The sequence below is a fragment of the Vanessa tameamea genome, chromosome 28 (assembly GCF_037043105.1).
Source record: "Vanessa tameamea isolate UH-Manoa-2023 chromosome 28, ilVanTame1 primary haplotype, whole genome shotgun sequence".
NCBI lineage: Eukaryota > Metazoa > Arthropoda > Insecta > Lepidoptera > Nymphalidae > Vanessa > Vanessa tameamea.
In genome coordinates this window covers 1,656,738-1,680,439 of record NC_087336.1, presented here as the reverse complement: position 1 = coordinate 1,680,439, position 23,702 = coordinate 1,656,738, and the positions used below count along the sequence as shown (strand labels likewise).

The window sequence follows — 23,702 nt, the reverse complement described above, 5'->3', positions numbered from 1 at the left end:
TTTAAATTACTTTTAATTATTTTCATTTAAAATTATTAATTGTTTTATAAAAAGAATTGTCAAAACCATTTTCTAATACAGTGATTTTACAACATCTGTTTGTTTAATAATGAAGTGTTTTTGTGGTTGATGTCCGCCTCTGGTGGGGCGGGCGATTTAATAAAAGAGGGTTGATTTGAGTACGGGAAACACTTTGTGACCGACTTCGGAAGAGAAAACATTGTAAGTAAAATCTATGTTGGTAAGATAAGAAAAAGCTGTGTTGATTAAATAAAACGAACTATTTTGAATTATGGCTTGTTTTTGTTAATACTCACCTTTTTATTTTTAAATCAAATAAATGCCGTCGTTATCTTAAAGTTGCTTTTCAGTATAAACATAAAATTATTGTAACTATAGCAGAGCCGATGACCAGAACAAGGTCAGCGGTTCTGCATATTTTTTTTAAATAACTGTCTATCTTAAATTCGATATATACAACCGACAACGAAACAGGCAAAACGCGCCCCGACACGTGCAAATCAAATCAAATCAACTTACTTTATTCAATATAGAAGCCTTACATCTACTTATTGATTGTCGAATTGAACACTACCACCGGTTCGGAAAATAATTTACTCAGGGTATTTTCTTGAGAAGAACCGTCGAAAAAAACTCAGCGGCTCAGCGCGTTTCTAAAACTAGTTTAAGTTATCTATAAATATTACAAAACAAAGTCGGTAATAGCTTTTTCTGATTTGTAATCTCTGCCTACTTCTTTTAAGCAACGGATTTTGACCAATTGGAAGGCTCGGGTATATACATTTTAAATAGCTTGTAAAAATGACTGCACTACGACGATGTTTCGTCCAAATATTGCTTTAGAACATTTACATGTCTAGATAAAGAATTTTAGGTCATCAAAAGGCCTACGGTAAAGTCTGCGAGCATCAGTCTGCATATATTTTCTAAAGGGTACTACTGATAGTGACTATTTTAACTCTTTACTTCCCGGTTTTCTCCAATTCATTGTTAAACTTTATTCGGATAAACATGTTGGTTACGTTGGGCATTTAATATAGATTAAAATTGTCTATGGATTTTTGTTTTTTCTTTTTTAAACTTTCTAATTTTCTTTTATATTCCTCAGTACTTTATCTTTGTTTTCTTAATTTCAATCATTATTTAGTTATTAAAATTTGATTTTATATAGGTTAGTTTGGTTTATATAAACTATATCAAAAATATTTTTGGAGGTCAATGTTGTTTACACCTCTAAAGACGTATCACTTAGAATGTTACCCGCGTCAAATATTAATTTTAAATGCTTAGTGATAAGTTGAATAAATGTCATTCGATTGAATACTTTAGAATGTGTCCCCGATTCCAATTCACGTGTAACCAAAAAGATCGTTCGCTTCGAAACGAGAAATGTTTAAAATTGCTCAAATTTGAATCTTTGGGTATCATATCTATCACGTTGATCTATATTACACAACTAGTTTTTACCCGCGCCTTTGCTTGTGTTTTAGGTGTTGGTTATCAGGTATTAGGCGTAAAAAGTAACCAATGTGTTTCCTTGGAGTTCAAGTTTACGTACCAAACTTTTCATATTTTCTTGATATATCAATATATTGGACAATTCACACAACATCTTTATTAATTATAGCCTATGTGTTATTCTGGTGTATAAGCTATATTATTGTAAAGTTTCATTAAAATCCATTCAATAGTTTTTGAGTGAAAGATTATCACATGGATTCATACATACAAACTTTCGTCTCTATGTAAAATTACTAAGAATAAAGTAACGACTCCACAATTTTTTACTTTAAACCGCACCCGATTGAAGTTGATGAGAGATACTTATTGTTTAACAATCTTTAATTGAGAGTCATATTGAGTCAACGACCAGGAACCATAAGGGTCCATGGTAGCCATAAGGGTCATAATTTAACCTTCATTTGTCGCATAGCTAGACGATCATTATGCTGAGCCTTGTCTTTCATTTAAGTTGAGTGTACTTAAAATATGAAGTATAATTTAAGGAGAAATTATTATAGTAATTTTTGTAAATGTTTTTAAATTAAGTTGTAAACGAAAAGGCAACATTATGTACAATATTTTTATTCGCTTAACACTACATTTTAAGGGTAAATTATCAGTCCTTAAATAAACGCGCCGTATCCATAACCAGCACGGCCATACACTCCTGTGCCGTAACCGAAGGGACCATAGCCGATAGAACCGTAGCCGAATCTATCAGCAGCGACAGGACCAACACCGTATTCGAATGGACTTGCGATGCCAACTGGGGCAATATCCTCAGCCACAATGCCAACTGCGCCGTTGCCACAGCCGTAGTTGACGGCACCAAAACCAGCAGTTGGCAGAACACCTTCAAGGCCCACGGTTCCTAAGAACGGCAAAGCGCCGGCGACTGCGAGAGCACCTTCTATGGCGTTTTCTGATAAAACAGATACTCCTCGTGGGGGCAGAGCGGAACCACTAGTTATTTTCAGACCGCCGCCGTTTGAAGCTGAGACGGCAGCAACTTCGTAAGCGAAAGGAGAAGCACACGGAGCAGCAGCAAATGGTGCAGCAGCAGCGAATGGAGCAGCTGCAGCGAACGGAGCAGCTGCAGCGAATGGTGCAGCGGAATATAGACCGTATGCGCCTGGGGATTGAGTTTAAAATGAAATTGAATTACTGGATAATATATAATAATATTACATTCAGAACAGACTTTCATCTAAACTTAAACATAAATTTAAATTTATAAACAAATGTTATGAGACTAAAGCACGTGCCTTATAATAATATTTTTTTTCATCAAGTAAACACTTCGTTCGAAGTAATCGTTTATGAGGCTCTCACTTTTCTCAATGTCGCTGTCGGGCAGCTTATATTATAAATTTCATGTCATTTAATTGAATCACCAAATAAAATAGGAACTGGTCATACATGTGTCATGAAAAACAAGGAAGTGCTTGCTCAGATTTGAATAGACAATATACGTTTTCTAGCTAATAGGTCGTCTTGGTGTTAAAGATTAGGATTTAGGAACAAAAATATACTATTTAAGAAATACGCATCACGCACCGTTGCAACCGCAACCGCAGCTACCGGCGATAGATACGGTACCAGCAGCCGGCACGATACCACCAAATTCAACAGCACCGAGGACAGGCACTTGACCAGCTACTGCGGTTGTACCAGCAACGCCCATCTTACCAGCTACCACTACATCACCAACACCTGCTCCGCCATAGGCAGCGAATTCAGGATAAGCAGAAAATGCAGCGGGGGCGAGACCAGCTCCATAGCCATATGTGGTACCATAGATCCCTGGGCCATACGCACCACGCACGTACTGACTGCAGACGTTCTAAAAACACAAAACTGGCTATAAGAAGCGAAGGCTCCATTTGTTTAAATCTCACGTTCTTATAAAGAAAAACAAGGCATCTGCGCACGCGCCGGCGTTACACCGTCATTAATAACAACATATAACGAAAAATCTTATGAAATATTTACAAGGAATTCAAACTACGATCGACAAGGTTATTTAAAAATACTATTTTTGGCTCGAATTGAAATTAATGTTGAAATATTTATTTAGCCTAGAATATTTGTCAAACCGTATTTAAAATCACAATAACAAGTCTCCTATCTATGTAACATATAATTTTATAAAACTGTTATCATTGACGTGACGCAAAATCTACTAGACCGATATTGATGAAACTTTCGCTGTTTATAAGCTTAAAAAATGATCCTTATCTCGCTATGAAAAATGCAATAATAGACACAATGTGAGAACTCTTTAAGTATATAAAATCTTCGCAGACAAAGACACAGAAATGAGGTAGTTATAATATAAAGTAATTGTGAACTAGTTGTCGTCCGCAATTTCACTCGCGTTTAAGGAGGAGGTCGTCAGGTGTTAAATTAAAAAAGGAGTTAATTTTCTTCCTTGGGGTGAACACCAAATTTTCTTTATATCAAATATCCTCGAATTTGGTTCAGTGATTAGGCCGTGAAAAGCGGACAGACAGACAGTTTTATTTTCGTATTATAATATTAGTATAGATTGCATATTAAAGTTGATATTGATTATTATTTATATTTACCTGAAGCAAACAAGCTTGGAAGCAGAAGAACAGGAAAGCGAGGGCGGACATGTTGGTTGGTTCGTACGCAACGGAAATACAGTGCCGATAGGAAGTGCGGGCCGCTTTTATATTACGAGGAGCGAGAATTGATGCGCTGTTTTTAGATCTGTGTCGAAATACGTGCATACGTGTTTGTATGTGTTGAATATTTAGTCAATATAATTAATCACTTTTCTCTGGAATTCTAATTCACAATAAGTACTATCAAGGATAAACTATTTTTCTATTGAATAGTTTTAAGATAAAATTCTTAATTGAAATATTTTTAATGTATTATCATATGCTTACTGACATGTTTATTTTAGGCCAATGCCATCTTTAATATGTAACATATTTACAGTTGCGTTATTAAAAAATTAGGCACAGACTAAATATAAAACTTAACGAATATTTCTTTATACTATACAGTCTGAAATGATACAGCTTAAAGTGGGAATAAAATCAAGATGCAATGAAGGCGACTTTTTCGCTAAAAAAACGATCTCTTACAAGCAACTTTAAGGTTGAGGAAAGAAACAGGATTAAAAGGAAAGTCTCGAACCTTAAATTAATATATTTTTTTCCGGTGAGAGCACTATGAGTAGCACTAATAAATGATTTTTGAAAATGCGTTGAATAGGCGATGACAGATGACAGACTTTAAATATAAAAACGTCGTTTCAGCGTTTTTGGAAATGAATATCAGGGTATTAAACATTTGTGCATTTTTGTCTAAATAAGACAGACAATTTTTCTAACATTTTATATTCCTAATATTCTGATAGTTCGTGATTGAAAATGCAGTTCTGATTGTTTATAAATTTAACAAGACTCAGTACTACATCGTTATCAAACATCCGAGAGGCGTCATATCTCAACCGAAGATTGCGGTTTCTAACCCGGACAATACCCTACTGCGGAAATTTCATGTGCTTTATTTCTGTTTACAAATCATCTCGTACTCGGCGGTGAAGGAAAACATCGTGATTGAAAATACTCCTACCTGTGTATGCTCCAACACCCATTGCAGCAGTGTGGAGGAATAACCTCCAAACATTGCATCCATAGTGAATATCTTAGATTAATCAAGCTCTTGACCAATGATATCGCGTCAATTTGCTGTCAAATGTCATGTATTTGTCTTTCTCCCTGTTATGGTTGGAATAGAGTATAGGAATATGCACTTCGCAGTTCCAGCCGTTTTTTATTTTTTTATTGGTTATCAGACTCAAGACTCAGTGTAAAACTTAAATTAAATAGTAAACTGTCATTTATTTTTAAATTCATATGTTACTACGCGTGGGTCAAAACTTGCAACTGTACTCGGGTTTTGTGCAAGCAACTGTACCCAGGTTGGGTAGGTACCACCCAATCATCATATGTTCTACCGCCAAACGCAATACTTAGTATTGTCGTATTCCGGTTTGAACGATGAGTGAGCCAGTGTAACTACAGGCACAAGGAATATAACATCTTAGTTCTTAAGGTTGGTGGCGCGTTGGCGATGTAAGGGATGGTTAATATTTCTTACAGCGCAAATGTCTATGGACGGTGGGACCACTTACCATCAGGCCTATTTGCTCGTCCGTCTACCTATATCATAAAAAAAAACTGAATTTGAAATCTGCTCCACCCAATTAACATTGCAAAAATAAATTAACATTTTACAAGATTATATTGAATCGTACATTCAGATACGGTGAAAGAAGTGTCGGTTATGCCATAAGGATCTACAGTTAAGAATCCCTTACATTGTTACTCTAAAATTTAACTTTTAATCGATACTGTTCAAGTGTTTAAAAGCTATGGTGGAATGAAAAAACTTACATACATACATACCCTTATTCATTCTCCTCTAATTAGTGAAGATATTTGCAAAGAAAAGACGATTAAACAAGTTGTGTTGAGGGACACCCAGTTGGAACGAAGTTGCTTACGCTATTAAATTTAATATGTATTTAATAATAGACACAATTAAATAAAATGATTACTGTAAAGATTTATACGTCTTGAAGGGAAACCAGAGTAAAGAGCCGAGATGGCCCAGTGGTTAGAACGCGTGCATCTTAGCCGATGATTTCGGGTTCAAACCCAGGCAGGCATCACTGAATTGAATGTGCTTAATTTGTGTTTATAATTAATTCATCGCGCGCTCGGCGGTGAAGGAAAACATCGTGAGGAAACCTGCATGTGTCTAATTTCAACGAAATTCTGCCACATGTGTATTCCACCAACCCGCATTGGAGCAATATGCTCCAAACCTTCTCCTCAAAGGGAAAGGAGGCCTTAGCCCAGCTGTGGGAAATTTACAGGCTGCTAATGTATTACTATCAAAACCAGTGTGCTGGTTCTTCGCAGTAGAATCTACTTCAGAATCGGTGGTCGCTTTACATTTAATAGAACACTGTGTCGTGACGATTAAAAAGTGCTGTTATGCATCTACTTTAATAAATAATATTTTTATTTGATTTGAAAGAGAGAGATACAGGGAAAGATCCCTGAGAAAGAGTAACAGAGGGGGCATAAACCTTTTTCTTTCATGACGACTTCTGCCTGTCCACTCTGCTCTAAAAAAAATCGTTCCAAAAATGTCTTCACAAAGCCTAAAACAAAAAATCACAGGATACCTTATAAGCGACCGAAGCCGCGTTCAAAAACTGCTATGAAATAAAACACATATTTTACAAATGATTCAATAAATCTTTTATTTATATCAGCATCGGTTCCTTGCCATGAATTTTTATGTGAACTTTTAACGCGGACGCTTTTCTGAACGCTTGGCCGCAGCTTGTACAAATATATGGCCTTTCCCCAGTATGGCACCGGATATGAGAGACCAGGTCAGTTCTCTGTATGAACGCCTTCTCACAGTGGGAGCACTGATAGGGCTTTTCTCCTGTGTGAGTGCGTCTGTGATTCTTCAGCGTTCCGAGCACAGCGAACCTCATTGAGCAGAGGTCACATGCGTATGGTCTTTCTCCGCTGTGGATTCTTCGATGTTTGGTCAGGGAGCTGGACGTCGTGAAACTGTTCCCGCAATCATCACAGACGAAGGGATGAGCCCCGCTGTGCTTGCGATTGTGAGCGTGCAGTTCACCTTTCGAGACAAATCTGAAAAAGTATAATTAAAAAAATATATAGCTCGATAAACTTCTTCTAAATAATAACCATTAATTTATTAAATAAATAGACAAGAATATTAATATAAATTTTAATCGTTTAAAGTTCAAGGTGTATTACCAAAATGAGACATCTATATTCTGTTCGGTTCGATGTTAATAATAATAATAGTAATTTAGTTTCCCTAGCGTGAGATGCCATGCTTTGACACACCCCAACTCACATCAGGGAAACCTGTCGTCGCCGCCAAAGCGAAAATACGATCCAAATATTTTCTCATTTTAGTCGAAACACCTGAACCTTGGAGTGATAGTGCAATAATCCAATTATAAGTAACACAATGAAACCTACTGTCGATAGAAGCTGGTTCATTATTACCCAAGAGGATCGGAGTTTCAATTCAACAGGGAAATGCTGCTAGCATTCTTGCCACCATTCCACAGTCGAGATTTGTACTGTATTTTTTTTTTTATATTTTAAGAATGTTAACAATTATTTAGTATAGAATTTAATGTGTTTTACAATCATATTCATTATCATATCCTACTATAATTCCAATTATATGTACTATGTTGTATTAATTGTTGGTAGGATGTGAAAGTCCACCTGGTTGGGTATTACTCATAACATATTCCCCCACCTAACAGCAACTTTTAGTAATTTTGTATTCCAGTTCTAACGGTAAGCGAGTCAATGCAAATACAGGCACAAGGGGCTTAACATTTTAATTTAAACGGTCACCCATTAATGGTCCATAAATGGTTAATATTTCTTATATCAATGACGGGCAGTGGTGCTAACTGCTACTAACCGTCAGACTTTAACGAATGTCTTAATGGTTATATTTCTTTAAAACAGTAAGTTACCTTCTCTCACAGTGTTCACATTTGAATGGCTTCAATCCCTCATGGCGCCTCATATGCTGAACTAAATTATTCTTCTGACTGAATCCTCGTCCACAAATCGAACAAAGGAACGGCTTTTCCCCAGTATGAGTCCTGATATGATCAGTCAAAGCCGACATAATTGTAAATGTTTTACCGCACACCGTACAGTGATGTTTCTTATCAACTTTATGCCCTTCCATATGGTGGTCTAAACAGTCTTGTGTGACGAAGCTTTTGCCGCACTTGTTGCAAGTTAGGCCTTTTTCTTTTGAATGCACTAAAACAATATGGTTGTCTAAATGAGCTTGGTGTTGGAATTCACGCTTGCAAGTCTTGCATGTGAATTTCATTTGTGCTTTATCTTCGTGACGTTTGATGTGTGCGATTAAAGACACCTTACGAACAAACTTTCGCATACACATCGAACATTGGTAGTTTTGTTCTTCTTGTTCCGTTTCATTGTGCATGTGCTTTTTCAAGTGAAATGCTAATTCGTCTAAATTGGGTAATTTCTGTTCACACTTAACACACTTTAGGGGTATTGTGATATTATCTTTAGGTTCCATTCTTGATTTCTTGTGTTTTACCCTTATTCGGTTTTTATGTGTTTTTAAATGAGCTATCAATAACGATTTGCAAATAAAACTGTTCTTACATTTAGGGCACTCATGATTACTCGAACCATTTGATGTTTCCTTGTGACTATAAATATGGACTTGCAGTTGTTTTAAATTTGGAAAATTATCATTGCACAGCGGACATGAATGTACATCCCTGTCGTATTTATTTACAAATGTTTTACATTCTTTAGTATGGCTTTCGAACTTAGCAGTATCGGTGCAAATAAAACCACAAAAACATATATTTGTATTGATCGGATTGTCTGTCTGTGTGTAATCGAGTATATTATTTCCGATATCATCTGATATATCCATATCGTTGCGTATATCATCTCTTTCCTCTTTAACATTTTCGTATTTATAATTATCACTTAAAGTATCAAAATTTTCTATTATTGGTAATTCTACTTCTAACGTTTGAGAGTTTTTTTTCATATAAATATTATCGATGAGAATTTGACCATCGATCGGTAGTTGCGATTTCGTTATATCGAAATCCGTGCTATTTATAATTTCGTTCTTTATAAGTTCGTCGAATGGTGACATAAAAATTCCACTTTTTAAAATACTTTCGGATTGTATACATCTCTTTTTGAAATCGTCGGCTTTGCATATCATAATATGACAATCGTTACACACTTGCTTAGGATATTCTTCGCTGATAGAAATATCTACGCTTGTAACAAAAGAGAGCACTTCACAGAGCGTCCGATCTTCGCCTTCCATTTTGCTCAATAAAGATTTACAATTAGACGCCTCGCTCAAACATGTTCTGCAAATGTTGTTCTTTTTTAATACTGTATTATCCATTACGCTAAAGGTATTATTTAAAAACATTTAAAGATCAACATAAACATATTTCTTTTGACGTTTTAACGGATCGAGAACCATTGACATTATGGCAATGGGCAATGGCATTGATGCATTATGCATTGTTCTTGACAGTTGACAATGGTTTTTAAACATCGATATTTTTAATCGATTATATATATTTGGATGGATTTTATTTGTCATTATATTAAGCGGCGAAGACTAAAGGATCAAATCTAGCTTTATTTCCGCTTGTATTAGCTTTAATTACCATTTTTTATTTTTAATTAAAAAATAACTATTAATTCTATTACTAAAGAGAACAACACCTTCTTAACGACAAATCGTTATTTTTTATTATAAAAGTACAACACGTTAAACTTTCCATGTTATTTCTAACAGGATTACTCATTGAAATTTAACTATTCATAAATATCAGAGACGCCTGTACCTCTCCGATGAGCGGAATGAGACCAGCCATGCCCGCATGCACGCATTCATGATTAATTCCTGCTTTTCGGCGATTTCTCGACAATGCATCGATCATTTATTGTATTTTTCTTTTTAATAAAATAAAAGTTGTAAAATTAATTTAAAGCTCAAATAAAATAATAAAAAACTACAGATTATTTTTTGTTCCGCTTTCGAAGTAAAGTTCCTCGTTTTTTATTTACAAGGATATAAAATCCCAATTTGCTCGAAAAATACCTATATACCCTATACCAATCATAAAAAGAATTGAGACAAATAATAATCGACTTTGAAATTGCTCAACTTGATCATAGATGTTACACTATAACAATTATTAAGGATGAAAAAAGTGCGATATCCGATAGTTTACTTTGGAATTAAAATTAATGGAATAATTTACAAATAAATTATTCAATTATAATATAGAGTTATTAGTTAATGTTTTAAAAGATTTTGTAAATCTATGGTTAGTCAGTCTTTATTCTTTCTTCGATAGGAATTGGCAATAGAAATAAATATAGGGATATAAAGCATAATATTATCTCGAAATCTGTAAATTATGATGATATAGCCTATTCCAATGGAAGTAGGAAAAAAGATAAACAAACCTTAGATTTATGTATTTCATGCGATTTGCTAATAGCTCAGCGCTACTAAGAGTTTATGATTAATATATCTTTATTTATATACAACACCATTGCACTAAACCACTTAGTTCTACTTTAATTTTGCTTCCAAAATTCCGTTAATAATTTCGTCGACGTTCAAAACGCCATTTTTTCGCAAATCCATAGTGAATATCATAGATTAATCAAGCTCTCGACCAATGATATTGCGTCAATTTGCTGTCAAGTGTTGTTTATTTGACTTTATTCCAGTTATGGTTGGAGTAGAGTACACGCGTAATGTTAAAACTAAAAATCATCATTTCTATATCGTTACCTATTCTATATTTAAAACTTTTTATTACAAGTAAAAAAAAGTAAGGTAACAAGTCTGTAAATATGGAGGATATTTATGGTAACGTGTTAAGGCCTCCTCTCCCCTTGAAGCGGTTTAGAACTTAACCAACTCGTTGCTTCAATGCGAGTTGGTAGATACAAATGTGGCTAAATTTCATTAGAATTACATACATTCAGGGTTCAGGACGTGACAGGTTTGAATTTCATCATTTTCAATTCGAGTTCTTGTTGATACCAAAATCAAAACATTCTTTATTCAAGGATCGGAAAGTAGATTCTACCGAGCAGAGCCAGAAACTTCCATCAATAAGGTAGAATTTTACAGTCTACGCTTTTTCATCAATAAAATAATCTTGTATTAAATGTTATGCTTTATTCATCAATGCTTTTTTTGTCATTTTTATTAGTTTACCTTAACTCATCGTCTATACCATAATTGTATAATTGTATAATACCGACTTTATTAAAAACATCCCAAAGGTATTCGAGCTCCAAGATTATAAATAGACGGGACAGCTCGTTTTTTCAGGATGAAAACAGTATCTCTTGCGTTACCCCAAAGCCTAGCCCCAAATGCCTTAAAACACAATACTATGAAAGTAACCAAAATATACTAATCCAGAGTATCAACATCAGTTAGTTATCTTTTCTAACGGCGTATGCTGCGGAGTTGAATCATCCTGTTAGAAGTAAAACATAAACATTCTATACAAATATACAAAAAATAAAAAACATCGGAACAGAAAATAAATTCTTTATTCAATATCAATAATATCCAATTTAATCAGATTAACTTAATAGTGATTCAAATAATAGTTAATACGAAACAGTACAATTATCGTACAATTGTTATTAAATGTTGCTTCATTATCCCTGATAAAATATTTTTAATCTGTGTTGAGATCTTATTAAATACATCACATTGTAAAATTGTTGTTAAAAACGTCAGTGTTGCCATTAAAGAGATATTTTTTTTCGCTGGCAACATTTCATACTGTCAAGAACAAAAAGGGTGTAAGTCCCGTATAAAAGTTTTCTAAATCGTTACAACTATATCTATTTATGTACAATACACTGTCAGAATGAGGTAATATATTATTCAATTCTTTTTCTAACAACATTTTTGTACTGATTTTTATTTCAATTCCTACAATATAAATTACTTATAATATTATTAATATCATGCTGTATCGAATTTCATTTTTCCGTAGTGATTGTCTACTTTACGTATTTTTTTTATTTTTTTTTTTTTATAATATTTCGTCTATGTCTTATAAATGTAATAACTATATATAATAATTACATAACAATGGTTCTTGTTATTGGCACGTCGCTGACTTGAAATAGAAATTCTATGAAGTAGTTAAAAACCGTCATATAAATTATTAGTGAAAATATTCAGAGTTACATCAAAATCGATCTATGCTTGCGTTAAGAATATTTATATCTATAGATATATAAATCAAACGCGATAATTATAGATCTAGTATCGTTCATAATATTTATAATGTGCGTTTTTTTTTTTTAATTAATAATATTTTATTAACTACTTCATAAAATTAAAACGAAAATTACTAGACTAGGATTTTCACTTATACCACCTTTGCGAAAGGACTCGACACTAAATGTCAAAGTTGATCCCCAAAAGCAGGGACATTAGCCTAAGATGAAAAAAAATATGCTCCGTCTGGAGCACTAAGTACCTATTACGTTAAAATATAACAATTATGCAAAAATCTATATATTTGGCAGTTATTTCGTTTGTTGCATGATATTTTAGCTGCCATCTTGAAAATATAATACTATAAAAAATAAATCCGCATACAAACGCGGCTAATAAAACTTTAAGCGCATTATATGCACTAAAAAAAAAAGAACTAAAAAATAATGTACAAAATAAACTATACGAAATAAAGATTACAAAAATAATATATCCCTAACTTTAAACATCACATATCGAAGCCCAAATTTGGTACGAAACGTTTTACAAAATAATATATCTGTCAAGTCATTTAAAAAAAAAAATCGCACCAAAAAAGCCCTGCCTTAATTCTAAATCTTTCCTTTGCAAGCAATAGATTGCCCAATTTTGACGTTTTCATAATATTTAATATTAAAAAAAAAAAAAATTGGGCTGAATAGACGACATCTTAGCTCAAAAAAATAAAGGTAGCTCTAAGATTACCTTACGATGGCACTGTATGGACTATGGCATTTGAATTAACCTTAATCAATAGTCGTCTCTTTCGCGAGAGAAGATCCCAATAGGAAATTCATCTCTAACATTGCCAGCGCGAGAGAGACAGAGTACGTACAGGACCGAGTGACTCACTTCGCGCTCGCCTTTTCTAAGAAATCCATTTTCAACCGTAACTCGATCAGAAAGAGTTGCTTTTGCAATGAAAATATTTCCTCCTTCTGTCTGAGCTCCATGTTCAGGATTTTCATTTTAGCTTCGTGTTCCCATATCGCGTGCTGCCGTTTCGCTGTGAAGTACAATCTTTCCTCCTCCGTGGCTGAAGCGTAGTCGTGTTTGATCTCCTCGGACTTATCCTGTCTATCGTGACCATTTTTCCGTTTATCGTCATCCAGGTGACTCAAATTTAAGGGGGTGTTCGATAATTCGTTCAATTTCTGTAGAAAATTCTGCTGAATTCTTGCTTGTTCGATCGCTTGTAGGGGATTCGTTATGATGGGGAGGTGAGAGGTTAGCGTGAGCGGGTTGATCTGCGGGTTGGGGAGGGACTTTAGGGGGGGAGGCGTGGGGGAAGATTGCGGGATGATTTGGACCTGGGGCTCGAGTACGTTTGGCATCGTATCGTCGCTGTCGTTCGTTGATAGGCGGCCATTTGACATCTGTTTTAAATGAAATTGTTTTATCAATAACAGTACAGCAAATTGAATAAATATAAGTATGAACTCATATTATACCGCCAAACAGTACTTAGTATCGTTGTGTATCGGTTTGAAGGTTAAGTGAGTCATAACTACAGGCACAAGGGACATAACACCTTAATTCCCAAGGTTGGTGGCGCATTGGTGATGTAAGGAATGGTCAAAATAGTAAATGCTTGGTGGTAGGGCTCTGCTTTGCGAGTCCGTCTGGGTAGGTACCACCCACTCATCAGATATTCAACCGCCACACTGCATTACTTCGTATTGTTGTGATCCTGTTTGACGAGTGAGTGATAACTACAGGCACAAGGGACATAGCATCTTAGTTCTCAAGGTTAGTGGTGCATTGGTGATGTAAGGAATGGTTAAAATATTTCTTAAAGCGCCATTGTCTATGGTGACCATTTAACATCAGGTGACCAATTTGAAAACCGCCTTAACTTAATTCAATAAAAAAATAACTATAGCCAAGAAGAGATACAAAACAATTTTTTGGAAGTTCTTTTTACAGTAGAGTGAAACAGCTGATATAGTCATCTCTCTTCCTCTGTTTCTCTGTCTCTTTCTATCTGTTTACTGTTTCATATCATATTATTTAAATTTAATCTTTGTTATTGTTTCGATTCACACAAGATTTCAATTTAGAAAGAAAAAAATTATCATTGAATCATCATCCTCGAAGATTAATTTATTTCATTTTGTATGTTATACTATTAATCTATACGTATAATAAAATTGGAGTGTCTGTTTTATGTATGTATTAAAAGTATGTGTTAAAAAGCCGAGATGGCCCAGTGGTTAGAACGAGTGCATCTTAACCGATGATTTCGGGTTCAAACCCAGGCTGGCACCACTGAATTTCATGTGCTTAATTTGTGTTTATAATTCACCTCGTGCTCGGCGGTGAAGGAGAACATCGTGAGGAAACCTGCATGTGTCTAATTTCAACGAAATTCTGCCACATGTGTATTCCACCAACCCGCATTGGAGCAGCGTGGTGGAATATGCTCCATACCTTCTCCTCAATGGGAGAGGGGGCCTTAGCCCAGCAGTGGGAAATTTACAGGCTGATTATGTTATGTTATGTCTGTTTGTAATATTAAAGTAACCGCTTTCAACTAAATAGATATCTATGTAAACACGGTACATATACCGAAATAACATTAATTACAATTTTTGTCTGTCTATCGGTTTTTCCGTTCCCGTATATCGGCCAATCTCTGGAACGGCTGGACCGATTTTGACGGAACTTTCACTCGCAGAAAGCTGATGTAATAAGCATTAACTTAGGTTACAACAATTACTTTTTGTTTAAAATCAAGTCGCGGGCGCGTCTAGTATATAACATAAAGCGAAAGCAACTCCGTTCCAACCGAGTATCCCTTGAGACATCTTCTTCGGTTCTTTTAAATAGTAATTCTTTCGGCGGTTACAGTTTACGAGCTACTCACGTTAACAGGTATACAATCATCGTCCTTCACGCTGTGAGCGCCCTCTGCACTTGTAGTCGCCTCGCCTTCCTCGTCTGAAAACATTTAACTTCGTATCAGTTGCCAATAGGTACATAAATACATAAACAGCATGTAAATTTCCCACAGCTGGGCTGAGGCCTCCTCTCCCTTTGAGAAGGTTTGGAGCATATTCCACCACGCTGCTCCAGTGCGGGTTGGTGGAATACACGTGTGGCAGAATTTCGTTGAAATTACACACATGCAGGTTTCCTCGCGATGTTTTCCTTCACCGCCGAGCACGAGATGAATTATAAACACAAATTAAGCACATGAAAATTCAGTGGTGCCTGCCTGGGTTTGAACCCGAAATCATCAGTTAAGATGCACGCCTGCCAATAGGTAATATCATCAAATTAAATTTGAACGGAATCTTAAATTAACGGCAAACCGTTGATTCTTTCAGTCAAAATCAATCAAAATATACTTTATTCAAGAAAACTTTTACAAACACTTTTGAAACGTCATTTAACAAACTATATTAAGTGAAGCTACCACCGGTTCGGAATGTAGATTTAACCGGGAAGAACCGGCGAAAAACTCAGTAGTTACTCTTCTTCAACATCTAAAAATACAGTCATGTTAGTTAAATACAATTATACATGTATGTCATGTCTCCTGCCTGGAAGTCAACAAGCGTTAACTCCACGCTTTTTTATCATCAATATAATCTTGTATCGAATAATATGCCTTCATTACCAATGTATTTTTTACAAATGACTTGAATTATTTAAATATACCTTTGACGTCTAGAGGGTGAATGCTTTGCCAGAGCATGCCATCGAGAAGGCCGGGCGCTTCCGCTGGTGGTGGCTGAAACAATGAGTTTGCTCATATGATTAATGATAAAAACTAAAAGTGGAGACATTATTTTTATTTCTTTTAAATAAAAAATACTAAATATATTAAATTATTTAGTTAAGTTAATCAATCTATATTATAAACCTGAGGAGTTTGTTTGTTTGGTTGAACGCACCAATCTCAGGAACTATGGGTCTGGTATGGAGTCTATGTTATGCCCATTATTTGAGGAAGGCTATAGGCTATATACAATGATATATATATATATATACTACGACCAATAGTAATAGAAATAGGAGCGAAATTATGCACGAATCTTCAATTTTGTCGAGCGGAGTCGGGACGAGCAGCTAGTATGAGATATTTCGAGACCAAAAATGCTTATCTAGAACCTAATTGTATCCTCGAATCGTTTTTACTCGTCTCAAGTTTTACGTTTGGAAGCTGTTTGCCGTAAATTAGTCTTTAATTTTTTTTTTATAAAAAATCAAAGTAATCTTTACTAAAATAGGCTCAAAGCACATTTGAATCGTTATTTTACAGTATTGAATTCAGTATAACTTCGGAATAAGTAGAGTAGAATCTTTCGAGAAGAATCGATAAGAAACTCAGTAGATTTTCCACCATTTGAATAACAGTTTTTACGTCAATGAAGTCCAATTTAATTTATGTATATTCTGCCTGAAAATAAACTATACTAACTCTACGCTATATCAATCATTAATATGATCTTGTATTGAGTGATATGCTTTATTTATCAATGTAAAGAGTCACACTAAGAATCAGCGTTGCAGAACTATCAACAGTTTGACTATCGATAGTTGACCTCGAAAACTATTCAGGATATCGATAGTACTATCGATAGTATCGTTTTGATCAATACTATGGATACTATATAAGATTTTAAATGAACATGGTTATTTTTATTACTAACAGTATTTAAAACGGGATATTTACCATGCTTTTTATTTTTATTTGGTGGAGCTCGATATTTCGACATTATCTACGAATGTCTTGTTCACGAGTCTCGTGAACAATCCCAAATTAATAAAAAAAATAAAAAAACAAAAAAATAAATAAACAAATCGTGAAATATCCCGTTTTTAAAATACTATATATAGCTCTCCGTGAGCTATGCTATTGATTACGGCAATACTATTGATATTATCGATAGTATCGATATTTTTGGACTATCGATAGTTTAGGTTAAAAGTAATGCTTTTTGCAATACTATCGATAGTATTGCTCATGGGGAGCTATAGATAATATCGAAACTATCGATAGTATTTGACGACCTCCGTGGTCGAGTAGTGTGTACACCGGTTTTCATGGCTACGCTACTCCGGGGTCTCCGAGTCGATGTAGAAAAAGTTCATTAGTTTTCTATGTTGTCTTGGGTCTGGGTGTTTGTGGTACCGTCGTTACTTCTGATTTGCCATAGCACAAGTGCTTTAGCTACTTACATTGGGATCAGAGTAATGTATGTGATGTTGTCGAATATTTATATTTATATTTATTTATTGACACGTGACAATACTAACGATAGACTATCAATAATATCGCTAACACCTTAACTATCGATAGTGGACTATCGATATGCAACACTACTAAGGATATATGGAATAGTGTACCAACAATCGCGAAGATACTTATACACTATGAAGTAAAATTATAATAACAACACAACCCAATGTTGGGCTAAATCCACCACGCGGATTGGTGGATACACGTGTGGTAAATGAAGACCCGATACAGGCAGGTTTCCTCACGATGTTCTCCATCACCGACACACAGTCTTCAGTGATAACTGGGTTTGAACCCGCAATCATCAGCCATCTTGGTACTATGATAACTACTTAACAATATTAAAGAATTACGAGACAGTACGAACTCAACTATCAAAAACGAATATGGCAGTACTTGTCCGCAATATAGCCATATTTAATATAAAAAAAATATGCTCTACGTAACGGTTACCTGTGTGTCGTGTGCGCGCATTTTACACTTCTTCTTATAATTTTCGTACCACATCTTGACCTGCGCAGGAGTGCGCGGCCTGTCGCCGCCGCAACGTTTGTTCACCTCCTCGCAGATTGTAGACCACACCAGCTGAAATTGAACAATAATATTAAAAAAAAAAACATAACGTTCTATATTCAAGTACGCTCATAAAAGCACTTTTGAATGATCATGTTACAATCGTTCTGAAAGAAGATCCTATCGAGAAGAACACGTAGTCTTACTGAAGTAGATTTTATTTATAATACTGACATTATAAATGTGTTTTTATGTTCGTATTTTTATTACTCAATCACACACCGCTAGATTTTGGATTTTGTTAAAAATTTGAAATAGAGGTAGGTTGTACTCTGTATTAACGCATAGACTACTTAACACCTACCCCTTTCCCCACCACGTGCAGCATCATTGGCTACCACACGGAATCTAGTGTTTAGGTGTATTCATTTAATGTAAGCCGAGACGTAATCATACCAGGGGGAGGGGGAACTCTCTTCAAATAAGTAGATAGCTTTCGATTTGATACAGAAGGCGACTTTGGGAAAAGTCTTAGTCCAGCAACAGACCACGACTGGATTGATGGTAGCCACCCAGACGTGCACAAAGCTCTACCACCAAGTTATGAAACACATGATTGGAGCACATGAAAAACAAATTAATAGTGCCGAGATTTGAACCGGCGATATTCGGTTTAAGTGTATCAGTTTTAGCCACTGAGGACTTTATGAGGATACCACGATTCTGAGAGCTGAGATTCTTACATAATCTGTAATAAAAAGTGTGTCAAAGAGTAACTGCTTAGTCGTCTAATCTTACCGGTTCTTCAAATAGAACCTACTTTACGAGTTTAATTCAACACTAGCAAGACAATTCAAAAGTGCCTTTACGAGCCTACTTGAGTTATAAATATTTTGAATTCGATTTTTGACCAGGACTGATAACATAACATGGTTTAAATTTGATTTAAATATGATTAACGCAAAACGGTCAACACTATCAAAGAACCAATCAAGATTTGCTAATAAATAAAAAAAAAAATTTAAAGTACGCGCAAAGCGTCCGGCTGATACTAGTTTATGAAAAATGCATTTCGACACGGGCCACGTGGCGTGGTGTGCAACGGATGCAATATCAAATTACATAACTTGCACGTTGACAATTAAACTTCACGCGCGACATAGTTACGAGCTAGATATTTTGATATGTTTTACATTGTAGGTACTTGTGTATTTTTTTTTTATTTATCCAACTGCCTCGATGGTCTAGCGGCTATTATAAGGGAGATCCCGACCGGTTCAACCCCAGATCGGGCCGACTAAGAGATTTTGTTTCTTTCTTTCGTAAAACCATCAGTAGCAGCTCGGGAGTCCGGGATTTTGGAGCAATTTAAGCTCCCAGGCCTCGGAAAGCAAGTGAAGGTCCTGAGCTTGAACTCCGATCCGATCCGATCCGATCTCCGATTCCGATCGTTACATCGGATTATTAGAGTGAAGGAATTGATATTGGCTGTCGTCGCTAGAGTCAGTCAGGAGAATATCATAATTTATTTGTAAAAGTCCATCACAGATCATACTATATTACATTACATTAGCAGCCTGTAAATTTCCCACTGTTGGGCTAAGGCCTCCTCTCGCTTTGAGGAGAAGGTTTGGAGCATATTCCACCACCACCACCATGGAGCAGTCCATGCGGGTTGGTGGAATACACATGTGGCAGAATTTCGTTGAAATTAGACACATGCAGGTTTCCTCACGATGTTTTCCTTCACCGCCGAGCACGAGATGAATTATAAACACGTATTAAGAACATTAAATTCAGTGGTGCCTGCCTGGGCTTGACCCCGAAATCATCGGTTAAGATGCACGCGTTCTAACCACTGGGCCATATCGGCTCGTTACCGGCCATATTCTATAGTTACGACACAAATCTGTTCAAAAAAAAAAAATATTCAATTATTTTAATAAAAAATTCTAAAAAAAAAAAAATCGCTGGTAGAAAACTATGTTATTCCTGACCACTAAAAGGTATATATAGTATTATATTATTTCATATATATTTTTTTAATCAAATTCAACATATACTTTATCCAAGTAGGCATTACGGGCACTTTTAATTCGTCATTTTACAAACTATATTAAGTGAAGCCGACAACGATTCCGAATGTAGATTCTACCGAGAAGTACCGGCAAGAAACTATATTTCAACATTTCAAATACAAGTTATGTCAAATAAACAAAATTATATATGTATACAATATATCCTGTCTGGAAGTCAACAAGTATTAACTGATAACTTTTTTATCATCTAAATAAATTTGTACGGACGGAACGATAGTTTATTAATAAAAAATATTGGACAACATCACATACATTACTCTGATCCCAATGTAAGTAGCTAAAGCACTCGTGTTATGGAAAATCAGAAGTAATGACGGTACCACAAACACCCAGACCCTTTTTTTTTTCTCGCTGGAAATCACGTTACGCGCTTCCCCCACGTGATGGAAGGTGGGGGGGGGGGTGTGACTCCCCGGAGCCCTGGACGCCGAGTGCGCCCAGGTACGCCGGGTTTACCCACTCAAAAACCAGCGGTACCCTCTCCGTCTTTCGGCGGGCGCCACGGGATCGCTTGCGCATGCTACCGTGACGCCCTGACGGTCGGCCCGCCTATGCGGGCCTCCAACACCTAGAGGGGGTTCTCGGGGTACAAACACCCAGACCCGAGACAACATAGAAAACTAATCAACTTTTTCTACATCGAATCGAATCGAACCCGAGACCTCGGAGTGGCGTAGCCATGAAAACCGGTGTACACACTACTCGACCACGGAGGTCGTCAAATATGACGACTTTATTAAGTGAGGTTAGAATGAAATTATTTAATAGCTAATATATAACGATATTAACTAATATGTCATAAGTGAGAAGTACTAATAATATATCTTATTATGAATCATAAATCAAAATGTATTTAAGCATACAGATTCAAATTTGAATAATTGAAGGTCAAAATATTATTGTTACAAAAAATTATTAGACCAGCCGTTTCGCAGCGAACGATATTTTTCGTTGCACAGTTATATTTATTAACTAGCTGTGCCCGCGACTTCGTGCGCGTTTGAATTTAACAAAAAAAGTTATTGCTGTAGCCTAATTTACTCCTTATAACATAAACTATCTGTAAGTGAAAGCTGCCGTTACAGAGATTAGCCGGAACAAACAAACAGACAGACAGAGAAAAATTAAAAAATATGTTATTTTGATATATGTACCGTACAACATATGCGTTAGCGTTTAGTAAAAAGCGGTTATTTTAATATTACAAAAAGACACTCCAATTTTAAAAGGTAAACCGAAGTATTATACAATCAAGGAGGTTCATAAAAGCACCTTCGAATCGTAACATTATAGTGTTAAATTAAACGTAAAGGTACTCTAGTTCAGAAAGCAGATTCTATTCATAAGAACCGGCAAGAAACTCTGTAGTGATCTATAAACAACTTAGCTCATTACTAATATATACAAGAAACTCACTCTCACATCGCTAACTGTGGCTTTACTTCAGGAGATACATCGAAACATTGTTCTAGCAAATTGTAGGAGTATTAAAAGACTTACAGAAAAAAATCGCGATACTGTATATCTATCTTCTAAGCTACTCTTATAATGACACTAGCGACCCGCCCCGGCTTCGCACGGGTGCTATCCTCAACTAAGCATACTAGAGTCTTCATATACAACGTTCACAACTCTTTCTCATTAGACAATACAAACCGCTATGTCCGTGAGTTTTAAATCTGTAATATCTTCGAAAGTATTCATTTAAATTAAACGCTGTAAAGGGCCACATTGATCTTTATTAAATGCACAATGTATTTAAGGTACTTAATTGCGATAATAATTAATGCTCTATTGCTTAAAATCGCTTCGTAAATAAGTCATATTTGTCGTAAAAAGTAAAGGATAAAAAATTGGTTATTGTAAGTTATTCCTAAGAGACAGACATATACCATCGCGGAGTTTTTATAGATCTTTTTTAGGTGTGCAATACTGTAGTACATTAATCTGATCTATCTCGTAGGGTTCAGTCTGTCTCGTAGCGTTTGCAATGTAATCGCAAAAAATGTATTTATATATTACATAAATTTAGTCTACTATGTTATGCATGTATTATACATATAAACCTTCCTCTTGAATAACTCCATCTATTAAAAAAAACCTGCATCGAAATCAGTTGCGTCGTTTTAGAGATCTAAGCATACATAGGGACAGACAGACAGCGGGAAGCGACTTTGTTTTATACTATGTAGTGATTTATTTTTATTACAGATTAGTAATAAACAATATGTTATCTGCGAAGCGATTTTCTTCAATTCATTGCTATTCGGATGAATATGTTCGTTACCTTGGAAATTTAATATACATATATTTTTATGATATAGGTAGGCGGACGAACAAATGGGCCACATCATGGTAAGTGGTCACCACCGCTCATAGACATTGACGCTGTAAGAAATAATAACCATCCCTAGAATCACACCTAAGCGCCACCAACCTTGGGAGCTAAGATGCGTAGTTTTAGTGGCTCACTCACCCTTCGAACCAGAACATAACGATACTGAGTACTGTTGTTTGGCGGTAGAATATCTGACGAGTGGGGCTACCTAACTACCTACCAAGACGAGGTTGCACAAAGCCCTACCAACACGAGAAAAAACAAATGTTTTTTATTACGACTCTTATAAGGTTGAGATCCAAAATCTTTGATAGGTCTGCGTCGTCGCGCGAATTAATCTTAACTTTGATCAGAATTCCCAATTTGGAGAACATTCGAACTGTCCAGTTTTATTAATAAACGCGACTCTCAAATCTATTGTAAAGATATGGCTAGATTAAATTATGTATTTAATAATAAAAACTACATACATAATAAAACATAATCAGCCTGTAAATTTCCCACTGCTGGACTAAGACCTCCTCTCCCGTTGAGGAGAAGGTATGGAGCATATTCCACCACGCTGCTCCAATGCGGGTTGGTGGAATACACATGTGGCAGAATTTCGTTGAAATTAGACACATGCAGGTTTCCTCACGATGTTTTCCTTCACCGCCGAACACGAGATGAATTATAAACACAAATTAAGCACATGAAAATTCAGTGGTGCCTGCCTGGGCTTGAACCCGAAATCATCGGTTAAGATGCACGCGTTCTAACCACTGGGCCATCTCGGCTCTCTACAAATAAAAACTATACATGACCTAATCGATTTGATTACATAATGTAATCTTATATTTACATATATTTTTAAAAAAGATTAACTTCACAAATGACGCAGATAAAACCGTATGTATTTGACAGCGTGCGAGTTTAACCACACTAATATTATTAATTCAAAAGTAGCTCTGTTTGTTACGATTTCAGGACCGAACCCTTGAACTGAATTTGATAAAATTCAGTATGAAGCAAACTTTAATTC

General features: G+C 35.6%; 3 protein-coding genes across 3 annotated transcripts in view; all 3 read right to left on the bottom strand.

The window, feature by feature from the left end:
• Window positions 1-2,066: 2,066 nt before the first annotated feature.
• On the bottom strand, window positions 2,067-4,230 carry LOC113396751 (chorion class CB protein PC404-like). The gene is made up of 4 exons (XM_064219498.1): window positions 4,113-4,230; window positions 3,082-3,367; window positions 2,631-2,656; window positions 2,067-2,594 (listed from the first exon to the last, which is right to left on the bottom strand). The coding sequence occupies exons 1-4, from the start codon at window positions 4,161-4,163 to the stop codon at window positions 2,148-2,150; spliced, it is 810 nt and encodes a 269-aa protein (XP_064075568.1). The 5' UTR covers window positions 4,164-4,230; the 3' UTR covers window positions 2,067-2,147.
• A 2,582-nt stretch (window positions 4,231-6,812) lies between these two features.
• Window positions 6,813-9,642, bottom strand: LOC113396789 (gastrula zinc finger protein XlCGF57.1-like). The gene is made up of 2 exons (XM_026634842.2): window positions 8,120-9,642; window positions 6,813-7,244 (listed from the first exon to the last, which is right to left on the bottom strand). Exons 1-2 carry the CDS (start codon window positions 9,595-9,597, stop codon window positions 6,842-6,844), a joined length of 1,881 nt encoding a protein of 626 aa, XP_026490627.2. The 5' UTR covers window positions 9,598-9,642; the 3' UTR covers window positions 6,813-6,841.
• Window positions 9,643-11,741: 2,099 nt separating this feature from the next.
• LOC113396736 (uncharacterized) overlaps window positions 11,742-23,702 on the bottom strand; it is a 38,103-nt gene continuing 26,142 nt past the window's right edge. The window contains exons 3-6 of the mRNA XM_026634788.2: window positions 18,185-18,316; window positions 16,147-16,219; window positions 15,350-15,423; window positions 11,742-13,859 (exon numbers count right to left, since the gene is read on the bottom strand). Coding sequence (XP_026490573.1) covers window positions 13,332-13,859; window positions 15,350-15,423; window positions 16,147-16,219; window positions 18,185-18,316 — 807 coding nt within the window. The 3' untranslated portion in view covers window positions 11,742-13,331. The remainder of the gene's footprint in view (window positions 13,860-15,349; window positions 15,424-16,146; window positions 16,220-18,184; window positions 18,317-23,702) is intronic.